General features: G+C 40.4%; 1 protein-coding gene across 1 annotated transcript in view; it reads left to right on the top strand.

Annotated features, from left to right (window-relative positions):
* The first annotated feature begins 390 nt into the window (after positions 1-390).
* The window catches only part of TBCA (tubulin folding cofactor A), a 99,937-nt gene continuing 87,971 nt past the window's right edge, over positions 391-12,356 (top strand). Inside the window, exon 1 of the mRNA XM_061187933.1 lies at positions 391-540. Within this exon, the coding sequence (XP_061043916.1) occupies positions 488-540 (53 nt within the window). The 5' untranslated portion in view covers positions 391-487. The remainder of the gene's footprint in view (positions 541-12,356) is intronic.

Genomic DNA, 12,356 nt, shown 5'->3' with positions numbered 1-12,356 from the left:
CTGCATCATTTTACCCCATTTGACGTAAGATATGACACCGAAAATATCTTCAATTTTTAGGTCACTCCGTCCATTCAGCGGATAATCTCGCAAAGCAATGTCATCGCCAAACCAGTCTATCCGGGGAGACACAAGTTTCCCCAAACGCCCAGGCTGTGGAGACCGGGAAAAGTGTAACTTGTATTCACACTAAGAGGAGGGCTGTTCAAGAACTAAAAAGGAGGGCTACTTGAGATAGACGAAGCAGTTTCTGCGAACGGGAAACTGACCGGAGGTGCGTGAGTGGTGCCCCGCCCTCGGCCCGCGACCCTGGGCCCACGCCCCACGGGTGTGGCAACAGCGCCAAGGTGGCGCCGGGGCCGCGCCGCAGTGTGCGCATGCGCGCCGGCCCGCGCCGGCTACGCCTACAGACCAGCTTGCTTCGCGCAGTCTCCCTCAACGGTTACCCCGGCTCTCCGCCTCTCATTCCCGCGGCGCTCGAGGGACCATGGCCGATCCTCGCGTGAGACAGATCAAGATCAAAACCGGCGTGGTGAAGCGGTAAGGAGCCGGGAGCGGCGCAGCTGCCGCCGCCTCCTCTTCCTCGCCCCGTGGCGGCCCGAGAGGCCGGGCGGAGCGCAGGCCCGAGCTGGGCCCCGGACTCCAGGCCTCACCTGGGGCGCCGCGGCCGGTGGGGACGGGGCGGGAACGGAGGGGGCGCGCAGGTGCCCAAGTCACCGGACCGGGGCACTCCCCTCCCCCCGCCTGCCCCCTCTAAAACCCAGGCGCGGAGCGGTGAAGGTCGCGGCGGCCCCACCCCTCCGGCGCCCGCGGTCGGGGAGGCAGAGGGGCGGCGGCCCGGCTCTCGAGGGCGGGGCGGGCTGGGGTCGTATCTCCGAGTGCGCTGCCCGGGTCTCCCTGCGGAACCTGGCTGGCGGGGGGCGCTTCCAGTCCATTACCTGCGCTCACGTGGACCCGCGAGCCCGTTGTGAAGTTTAGGGGGTCGCCGCGAGCCCGGCCCTCATTAGAAATGGGACCTTGCGGGCGCCCTGTCATCTAACATGGCAGGTGGGACTCGCAGTCTGAAGAACTGCGGCGTGAACTTCCAGCACACTCGACAAACTTCTGTGGCCTCACTCCCCGGCTAGCTTCCCCGAGGCTCGCCCCGGAGCTTGTGGGGTGCTGTTTAAGTAACTATCCTGGGTAGGCCAGTCCTGTAATTCGCCGTCATTCTCACCGCTGTGAGACACTGGAGTGCTTAGTAGGCCTTTATTGTTCAGACCCCAAAAGATGAAACTTTTTGATGAGGCATTCCAAGAGAAAAGATGAACAGCCTTCTGAAGAAGCAGGTTATTTGGCAGTAAACGTGTCTAATCCTAGCTCTCTGGCTTCTTCCTCTGCCCACCTTTCCTCCCTGTGTTGATATTTTCACCAGAGGAAGGACAAGGCAAAGGGGAGAATAAATTCACTTTTTAAGATATTGCCTCCGCGGCTTAGCACAGCATTGCACTGTGCTTTCCAGAAGCTGTCATTATTGTTAAGGCGGTAAGGAGATAGGATGAGTAGTAGTGAAATGTACAGCCTTTTCTGAAGTGAGACTGCTTGGGTTCCAATCTTGATTCTGCCATATACTATGTATTGTTGAATATATTACATTGCACCGTGCCTCAGTTTCCTCGTTTGTAAAATGGAGTAAGTACCCGCCTCGTGCAGTTGTTCCAAAAAACGCCTGCTGTTCTGTTTAGCAGTATGTGGTAAGTACTAGTAAATGCTAACTAATACTATGGTTTGTATTCCCATTTTACAGATGAGAAACTGAGGTTTAATGAAGTTAAAATAGGAAAAGTAAACTTGTCCGGGGTCACTGTGCTAGTTAGTGGCAGAGCAGGGAAAAGCACTAAGGTTTCTGATCTACAACCTTTTGTTTTAAGCTACAGTGCCCCCCAGAAGAGTATTTTTTAAAATGTGTGATAATAGAAGGGTAGTTGAGATGTGTAATTGAAAATATAATTTGCCCTATTACCCCCAAGTTCTGTTTTCACTTTTGTTAGACTTACTTTGGTTATGTCATTTTCATAAATCTATTTGGCAGAAGTACCAGGGTATAATGAAGAGTGCTTTAGATGGAAAGTCATGAGAAATGACTTTTTTATTGAGTATAGTTGATTTACAATATTAGTTTCAGGTGTATAACAGTGATTCAAAATTTTTATTAATTATTTTCCATTAAGTTATTATAAAATATTGGCTATATTCCCTGTGCTGTACAATATATTCTTGTAGCTTATTTATTTTATATGTACTAGTTTGTACTTCTTAATCCCCTACCCCTATTCTGCCCCATTCCCTTCCCTCTCCCCACTGGTTACTTCTAGTTTGCTCTCTATATCTGTAAGTCAGTTTCTGATCTGTTATATTCATTTGTGTGTTTTATTTTTTAGATTCCACATATTAGTGATAACGTATAGTGTTTGTCTTTCTCTGTGTGACTTACTTCACTAAGCATAATACCCTGTAGGTCCATCCATGTTGTTGCAAATGGCAGAATTCCATTCTTTTTTATGGCTGAGTAGTATTCTGTCGTGTGTGTGTGTGTGTGTGTGTGTGTTTGTGTGTACATATATCACATCTTCTCTATCCATTCATCAGTTGACTGACGCTTAGGTTGTTTCCATAGCTTTGCTATTGTAAATAATGCTGCTGTGAACATTGGGGTGCATGTATCTTTTCGAAGTAGTGTTTTCATTTTCATCAGATAAATACCCAGGAGTGGAATTGCTGGATCATATGGTGGTTCTATTTTTAGTCTTTTGAGGAACCTCGATGCTGTTCCCTGTAGTGGGTTTTAGGAAGAAATGTGGACAGGCAGATGGAATATTACTGGAGTATGGAAACAGGCAATAAATAAAAGGTGGTATTTGGCAACTGAGAGATAAACAATGAGTGGAAGATGCACGTTTCAGCATGTTGGCAAAATGGTGATTTTAGACCCTAAGGAAATAGGCAGAAGCCTCACAGTGCTCTGGTCCTAGAGAAACTTTGTTATTTCACATGGTAACAAAGGCAAAGGATCTGATTTCCTGAAATAGATTTCAAGAGAGAGGTTAGACCCCTAGAAACAGGAGAGTCCAGTTACTAGGAATGGCTTGTAAGGTGAGAGTTAGACAGCAATGAGTCTGACTTGGTACTGAGTTCCTGACTCATAGGTCTGACTTGGTACTGAGTTCCTGACTCATAGGACTTGTCAAATATCTCCTCCCCTGCAATGGGATCGTTTTTCCAGGGCTAATTCTGGCTGTGAATTAGAGATATGTGTGCACTAGGGGCTGGGTAATATACGAAGTTTCTTCAAGCAGCAGCCTGTGTTCACATGTGACTCATTGTTAATGGGTATTAGTTGGTAGGTTTGGGTCTTGCAGGCTCTTTTTAAAGATTTGATGTTTGACAAATATTTAACAAATGAGACTGAATATCCTTTACCAAATTACACCAACATCACTGGAATATTTTTCTTTATCTTCTTATCTTCCCTTGAGACTGGGAGTGACATCAGTGACGAAACTGTCTTGTTCACTGCTCTGTCTTCAGTGCCTGGCATGGAATAGCCACCTGACCTAAGTTTACTGAGATTAACTGGATGATCAATGCCAAACAGCAAGGTCAGATTTACTCAAGTTTTCTATTGAAATAATCACAGCCTCCTTTTTGTTCATCCTTGATAATTTAAGGGCTTATATTAGGAGTTTGGGATTAACATATACACACTACTATATATAAAATAGATAAACACAAGGGCCTACTGTATAGCATAGGGAGCTATATTCAATATCTTGTAATCACATATAATGGAAAAGAATCTGAAAAAGAACATATATATGTATATGTATATCTGAATCACTTTGCTGTACACCTGAAACTAACACAACACTGTAAAATCAACTATACTTCAATGTAAATAAATAAATAAAGTGTGTATGTGTGTGTGAAAAAAAGTAAAAATAAAGATTTAAATCCATGTTCCAGATTGCTAGACCTACTTATATGTGACTGGGCACAGCTAATCTGGCAGCCCTAGCAAGGAGTTACCAGATATGACTCCAAATTTCTTCTTTTCCAGTGCAGAACTGTAAATCTTCCCCCTCACCCCGCCCCCCAATGTCTCGCTGACATTAGTTGTCTGGGTTTACCTGGGACAGAAGGGTTTCCAGGATGTGGAACCTACAGTGCTAAAGTTGGGAAAGTCCCAAGCAAACCAGGGTGATTCGTATTAGTACTTACATAAGTAGCTAACATAGCACTGTTTTGTGTGTGCTGTGATTATTTGGAGACTATTTGCTGATAGTACAACTGTGAATTGAATGTTGTACTTTACTTAAAACTTAAATGCATCCTGTAAATATGAAGTTTTGCCAGAGAAGCTTTTTTTTCTGTATTAAATTATTGGTGATTTAGAAAATACTTTTCTCTAAAGTAGAAGATACAGCATTGATTTTTTTCTTCTAGTTTTATTGAGATATAATTGACATACAGCAACTGTATAAGTTTAAGGTATACAACATAATGATTTGACTTACATACATCATGAAATTATTACCACAATAAGTTTAGTGAACATCTATCATCTCATAGATACAAAATTAAAGAAATAGAAAAAAAAATTTTTCCTTGTGATCAGAACTCAGAATTTACTCTCTTACGACTTTCATAATAACATATAGCAGTGTTAATTATATTTATCATGTTGTTCGTTACATACCTAGTAGTACTTATTTGCCTTATAACTGGAAGTTTGTACCTTTTTGACTATCTTTATCCAATTCCCCTTCTCCCCCACTCCCCACCTTTGGTAACCACAAATCTGATCTCTTTTTCTATGAGTTTTTTCTGGTTTTGAAGTATAATTGGCCTACAACGCTGTGGTAGTTCCTGATATACAACATAGTAATTTGACATTTCTGTATTTCAAAATGATACCATGATAAGTCTAGTTACCATCTGTCACAATACAAAGGTGTTACATAATTACTGACTATATTCACACTGTACCTTTCATACCTGTGACTCATTTATTTTGTAACTGGAAGTTTGTACCTCTTAATCTCCCTCACCTATTTCTCTCTTCCCCCCACATGCCTCCCCTTTGGCAACCACCTGTTTGTTCTCTCTGTGATTCTGTTTCTGTCTAGTTATGTTTGTTCATTTGTTTTGTTTTTTAGATCCCACATATAAGTAAAATCACACAGTATTTGTTTTTCTCTGTCTGACTTATTTCACTTAGCATAATGCCCTCTAAGTCCATCCATGTTGTCACAGATGACAAGATTTCATTCTTCTTTATGGCTGAGTAATATTCCATTGTGTGTGTATGTATAAGTAATTATAAATATATATATCAATCACATTTTCTTTATTCATCTGTTCATGGGCACTTAGGTTTCTTCCCTATCTTGGCTCTTGTAAGTGCTGCAGAGAACATCGGAGTGCATATATCTTTTTGAATTAGTATTTTAGTTTTCTTCAGGTAAATACTCAAGAGTGGAATCGCTGGATTGTATAGTAGTTTTATTTTTAATTTTTTGAGGAATCTCCATACTGTTTCCTATAGTGGCTGCACCAATTTACATTCCCACCAGCAGTACACAAGGGTTCCTTTTTCTCCACATCCTCACCAACATTTGTTATTTGTTTTCTTTTTTTAAAATTTATTTATATTAATGTATTATTTTTGTCTGTGTTGGGTCTTCGTTGCTATGCGCAGGCTTTCTCTAGTCGCGGTGAGCGGGGGCTACTCTTCGTTGCGGTGCGCGGGCTTCTCTTGTTGCCGAGCACAGGCTCTAGAGCGCACCGGCTTCAGTAGATGCGGCGCGTGGGCTCAGTAGTTGTGGCTCGTGGGCTCTAGAGCGCAGGCTCAGTAGTTGTGGTGCATGGGCTTAGTTGCTCTGCGGCATGTGGGATCTTCCCGGAGCAGATTCTTAACCACTGCGCCACCATGGAAGCCCTGTTATTTGTTTTCTTTTTGATACTAGCCATTCTGACAGGTGTGAGGTGATATTGTAGTTTTAATTTGCATTTCCCTGATGATGAGTGATGTTGAGCATCTTTTCATGTGCCTGTTGGCCATATGTATATCTTCTTTGGAAAAATGTCTCTTCAGGTACTCTGCCCATTTTTTAATCAGGTTGTTTGTTTTTTTGATCTTGAGTTATGTGAGTTTTTTGTATATTTTGGATATTAACTCCTTATCAGATATATGTTTGCAAATACCTTCTCCTGTTGAGTAGGTGGCCTTTTCATTTTGTTGATAGTTTTGCTTTGTTGTGCAAAAGGTGTTTACTTTGATTAGTTCCATTTGTTTATTTTTGTTTTTGTTTCCCTTGCCCAAGGTGACAAATCCAAAAAGATCTTGCTAAGACTGACGTCAAAGAGCGTAGTGCCTATTTTTTCTTCTAGAAGTTTTATGGTTTCAGGTATTACTTTTAAGTCTTTAATTCATAGTGAGTTCATTTTTGTATATGGTATGAGAAAGTAGTCCAGTTTGATTCTTCTGCAGGTAGCTGTCCAGTTTGCTCAATACCATTTTTTGAAGATACTGTCTTTCCCCCATTTTTCACTAAAGCAGAAGAAAAAAATAGCCTTGATGTTTTAAATGCTGATATGTTATTTCAGCTAAATGACCTATGTCTACCATAAGTTTCCAAGTATGATTTCTGTTTATAAAATAAGGGTTTGTCTTTTCTTAAGCTGTATTTATGGTAAATTCAAGAAATTCTTCTGCAAGAACAAAATGTTTTCATTCATTTAACATAAAAAGTTATTTAATAACTTTAAAGCCAACTTATTTTCAATAAAGCCTGCTAAAAATGTCCACTGGTGAGTGAATTAATTGATTAAAAATGCTTTCTGAAATATATCTTTTTATAACCATTTTAGATTGGTAATGGCTTAAAATCCAATGTGAACAAAGAATGTTAGGGCATTGGAAATAGCACTGACATTGGCCCATAGTTTTCCTCTGATTAAATGAAAGTGACACCAGTAGATTAGAATGAGACTAGGACAATTCACACTGCAATTGTGTTAGTTTAACTTTAACAATCTTTTAACACTCTTGTTTAAATGTAGCTGACATACCATAATTACAAATCTACAAGGCTTGATTATAGAATTTTACATCATGGATCTGTGGGGAAATTGTATTGATTTTTTTTTTTTTTTTTTTAAATAAAGCAAGCACCTTTTCCAAACTGTGGCATCTTCCTAAGTTTGTTTATACCCATACCTCTAATATACAACTGTGTATGATATATATAACATATATATTGTACAGCAGGCATAAAAAAACATAAAAGATAAGTAAAATCGCCACAGTTAAATATATATATTTATATATATAATATATGTTATAGTGACAAACATATATATTTATATATATAATACATGTTATAGTGATGTACATTATGTATATGTATGCGGATTATATATTTTATACTGACGTGAAAGTGAAAAATATGAATGACACATGTACTTACATAGACATGGAGATATAGTTTTACCCGTTTAGCTGTAGTTGTATATACGCTTCTCCTTTTTAAAGTAATTATGGATAGAAATATGGTGGACAGTGTCTGGGAGAGTTTAGGGACATAGCCTTGTAAATTATTCTTGTAAGCTTTAGTAGCTTTGTATCTTTTCGTGTATTCTCCTCTTCTTCCACATCATAGCACTTTGATGTGAATTAAAGTAAGTTCAGCCAAAATGGCCAACTTCCTACCGTGAAACTTAGCCACCTCCTTTTGGAATGTCTGTAATGTATCCAGTTCTCCAAAGTGATGGTCAGAGTCACTGTCAAAATGGATTGCAAGTGATCAGCTCTTCCCCACCTTCTGCCAACTACTTGGCAAGCATTGACTCGTAGGCGCTACACAGCTGGCAACCAGATGTCTCTTTAAGCTGGAAAGGAGGAAAGCTAAGGCCACTCATGACCATGGTTTTCTCAGCACAGCCTGTATTATTCTGCAAGTTGAATGTGGAAATGAAAGATCCTTCGACCCCTGTGTGTGCATGTAGGTGTGTTCTGTGTTTTCATTGCATTTCTTTGTTTGATAGAAAATTTTAAAAATTTGTAGTAAGCCAGGTTGGAAAATTTTGTTAAAAATAGTAGTCCAGAACTATTTAGGATATAAATGCTTAGATGTGTGGTCTTTCTATTTCAACATTCCATTTCCAACAATACAATTATAGAAGAACATAATTCCAACTGTGATGCTGTTTAATGTACCCAAATAGAGCTCATTTTAAAATAACAATGACTGATCCAAAGATCACTTATTTAGCAGCCTCACTCAGAACCTCTATCTTTGAAGCACCTGGTATGGTGTTGACATATAATAAATGCTCAACAGAAGTCTTTCTAGTGAACAAAGGCATGGATGAAGCCTTACTCTATAAGGATTTTTGACCTGATAAGCAGTAGAGAGCTACTGAATCGATTATGATGTGACAGCATAATAGTATAGTTATTGCTGCAGTTGGAGTTAAACAGATGGAATCCCAGGCTCCACTTACTACATAGGTGACCCTGAGCAAGTTATTTAACCTTTAAAAGCCCAAGTTTTCTTAGCTGGAAAATGGGTTAATGATAGTATCTGTTGTTCAGAGAATTGTAAGGTAATCATTTAAAGCACTAAGCCCAAATGCCTGATATGTATGTTCAGTATATGTTAACTGCTGTCATTATTATCATCATAATCATTCTGTAGAAGTATAAACAGTGTAGTCTCTCCAGGAGGGACCCTGGAACTTGCTTTCTTTTAAACTTTTTTTTTTTTTTTGGCCGTGCCACACGGCATGTGGGATCTTAGTTCCCCGACCAGGGATCGAACCCACGTACCCTGCATTGGAAGCGCGGAGTCTTAACCACTGAACCACCAGGGAAGTCCCTTGCTGTCTTTTAAATTGTGATAAAAACTTGCTTTTAGTTGTTTGTCATTTTCACTGATTGGCTGTGGAGGGAGAAGGGAGGAACATGAAGCTTGTGATTTGGATTAATCTCCAGGATTTTGTAATGGCCATTTTTCTTTAAATTGCTGAGATGTTGATTCCCTGCTTTGAAGCCCCAGCAAAATATCTCTGTTTATATCAGTGACCCTGTATTTTTAACACCTTAAAAAATACTGTATCTTCCGCCCATTTTTTGATTTGGGTTGTTTGTTTTTTTGATATTGAGCTGCCTGAGCTGTTTGTATATTTTGGAGATTAATCCTTTGTCTGTTGCTTCATTTACAAATATTTTCTCCCATTCTGAGGGTTGTCTTTTCATCTTGTTTATGGTTTCCTTTGCTGTGCAAAAGCTTTTAAGTTTAATTAGGTCCCATTTGCTTATTTTTGGTTTTATTTTCATTACTCTAGGAGGTGGGTCAGAAAAGATCTTGCTGTGATAATGGCCATCATCAAAAAATCTACAAACAATAAATGCTGGAGAGGGTGTGGAGAAAAGGGAACCCTCTTGCACTATTGGTGGGAATGTAAATTGATACAGCCACTGTGGAGAACAGTATGGTGTTTCCTTAAAAAACTAAAAATAGAAGTACCATATGACCCAGCATATAACCTGAGAAAACCATAATTCAAAAAGTCACATGTACCCCAATGTTCATTGCAGCACTATTTACAATAGCCAGGACATGGAAGCAACATAAATGTCCAATGACAGGTGAATGGATAAAGAAGATGTGGTACATATATATAGTGGAATATTACTCAGCCATAAAAAGGAACGAAATTGGGTCATTTGTAGAGATGTGGATGGACCTAGAGTCTGTCATACAGAGTGAAGTAAGCCAGAAAGAAAAAAACATATCGTATATTAACGCATATGTGTGGAATCTAGACAGATGGTACAGATGAACCTATTTGCAGGGCAAGAATAGAGACACAAACGTAGATAACACAATGTGTCAAGGCCAGTTTCCCTCTTATTTCACTTCCATAAAGTTTATCGTAGGGAAGAGTAGTCAAGTGAGTGAGTGTTTAAGAGCCCTTATTCTAAAATCTATAAATGATTCACCAAAACTGTCAGAAGACATCCCTACAGTGCTAATGCTAGATTATAATTATTTTCAAATCCTTCTTAATATTTTGTTTTTAATTGAGTTCCCCCTTTGTTGTTGATATCCTTTCACCTGTGCTAAAGAAATATTTTATGGAGCCTTATGTGTATACATATGCTTTAACTCAGGGTTTATTTGTCTATAAACAAGTAGGCATCTATTTCTCCACTAAATGATCCTCAGCTTCTGAACAGTACTAAAATGACATGCTTTTAATGTGCATCCATTGCCTGAAATATGTCTGTACTCTATGAAGCTTTTGAAGACCTATAATTCTACTGAAGTGTAATTCAACTTAGGTCACTAGTACAGTAATTTTCATCTCAAACCTAGGACGTTAAGTTCTAAGGACTTTGCAGTATATAAGATATACAAAGATTTTCTTAAGGCCAAGCAGTTCTTCTCATCCTTTTAGGGACCAGAGGAATGGTGTATAATACATAGCTTATAACAAAACAGGCATTTAATACATATTTGCAAATTGAGTGGAGGAATGGAGAAAACCAGAAAAGAGGTCAGTTATATGAGGGGGAACAGCTCAAGAGTTTGTTCCCCCTCCTATAATTGAAGTTTGCTTTTATCACTAAAAGTGAGAGACTTTGAAAGGAGAGAGGTTGCTGAATACTCCAGTTAAACTTCAAAAGAGCAATAAAGGGCTTCCCTGGCGGCACAGTGGTTAAGAATCCGCCTGCCAATGCAGGGGACACGGGTTCAAGCCCTGGTCCGGGAAGATCCCACATGCCATGGAGCAACTAAGCCTATGAGCCACAACTACTGAGCCTGAGCTCTAGAGCCCACGAGCCACAACTACTGAGCCCACGTGCTGCGACTACTGAAGCCCGCATGCCGAGAGCCCATGCACCGCAACATGAGAGACCCACGCATCACGACGAAGAGTAGCCCCGGCTTGCTGCAACTAGAGAAAGCCTGTGCACAGCAACGAAGACCCAATACAGCCAAAAATAAATGAAGTAAAATAAATACATTTATAAAAAGGAAAAGCAATAAAACAGCTGCAAGTAATCACAGTCCTCAATTAAAGACTTTTGTCAGGATAGTATTTTTATTGGAGAAATGAAAGATAAGAAAATATATTTATATCAGTGATTTCTTTAAAAGTTAACAGTTTCGCAGGATTTTCTTTTACCTAGAAAGGAAACTAGTCTATTGTAGAAACATTTTAATTTTTTTTTATAAATTTATTTTTTTATTTTTGGCTGCATTGGGTCTTCGTTGTCGCACGCTGGCTTTCTCTAGTTTCAGCGACCGGGGGCTACTTTTCCTTGCAGTATGCAGGCTTCTCATTGCGGTGGCTTCTCTTGTTGCAGAGCATGGGCTGTAGGCACACAGGCTCAGTAGCTGTGGCTTGCGGGCTCTAGCGCGCAGGCTCAGTAGCTGTGGAGCAGGGGCTCAGATGCTCCGCGGCATGTGGGATCTTCCCAGACCAGCGCTCAAACCCGTGTCCCCTGCATTGGCAGGCAGACTCTTAACCACTGCGCCACCGGGGAAGCCCTAGAAACATTTTTAATTATTAATAAGTTCAATCTAAAAATGGTTTTGAGGGACTTCCCTGGTGGCGCAGTGGTTAAGAATCCGCCTGCCAATTCAGGGGACACGGGTTTCAGCGCTGGTCTGGGAAGATCCCACATGCCACGGAGCATCTGAGCCCCTGCTCCACAGCTACTGAGCCTGCGTTCTAGAGCCCGCGAGCCACAGCTACTGAACCCGCGTGCCACAACTACTGAAGCTCACGCGCCTAGAGCCCGTGCTCTGCAACAAGAGAAGCCATTGCAATGAGAAGCCTGTGCACCACAATGAAGAGTAGCCCCCACTTGCTGCAGCTAGAGAAAGCCTGCATGCAGCAAGGAAGACCCAATGCAGCCAAAAATGAATGAATGAATGAATGAATTAAAAAAATAAATAAGGCTTTGTAGTTTACCTAAAACTAACCAGAACACTGTCTCCCTTTGATTCTAATTTAATAGACGTGTGCGTGTGTGTGTGTGTGTGTGTGTGTGTGTTGTAACTGCCTATTGTTAAGTTACTTACATAAATAGGCTCACCCATACCAGGATGTTATTTCTGAAACCTAAGAAAAATAGTAAGGATATAGGTAAATTGAAATCTCATTATGGGCAGTAGGTGATATTTCAGGGGAACGTAATATGGCAGAGTTTTGGGCCCAGTCCTTAAGGAATTTGTGCTCTGTTATATAGGGTGCATATATCTAAATATTTACTCTTAGAACTGCAAGTGTCTGTTTATATA

This window comes from Eubalaena glacialis, chromosome 4 (assembly GCF_028564815.1).
Source record: "Eubalaena glacialis isolate mEubGla1 chromosome 4, mEubGla1.1.hap2.+ XY, whole genome shotgun sequence".
NCBI lineage: Eukaryota > Metazoa > Chordata > Mammalia > Artiodactyla > Balaenidae > Eubalaena > Eubalaena glacialis.
Note: the sequence above shows the minus strand (reverse complement) of the source record. Positions and strands in the feature narration are given on the sequence as shown.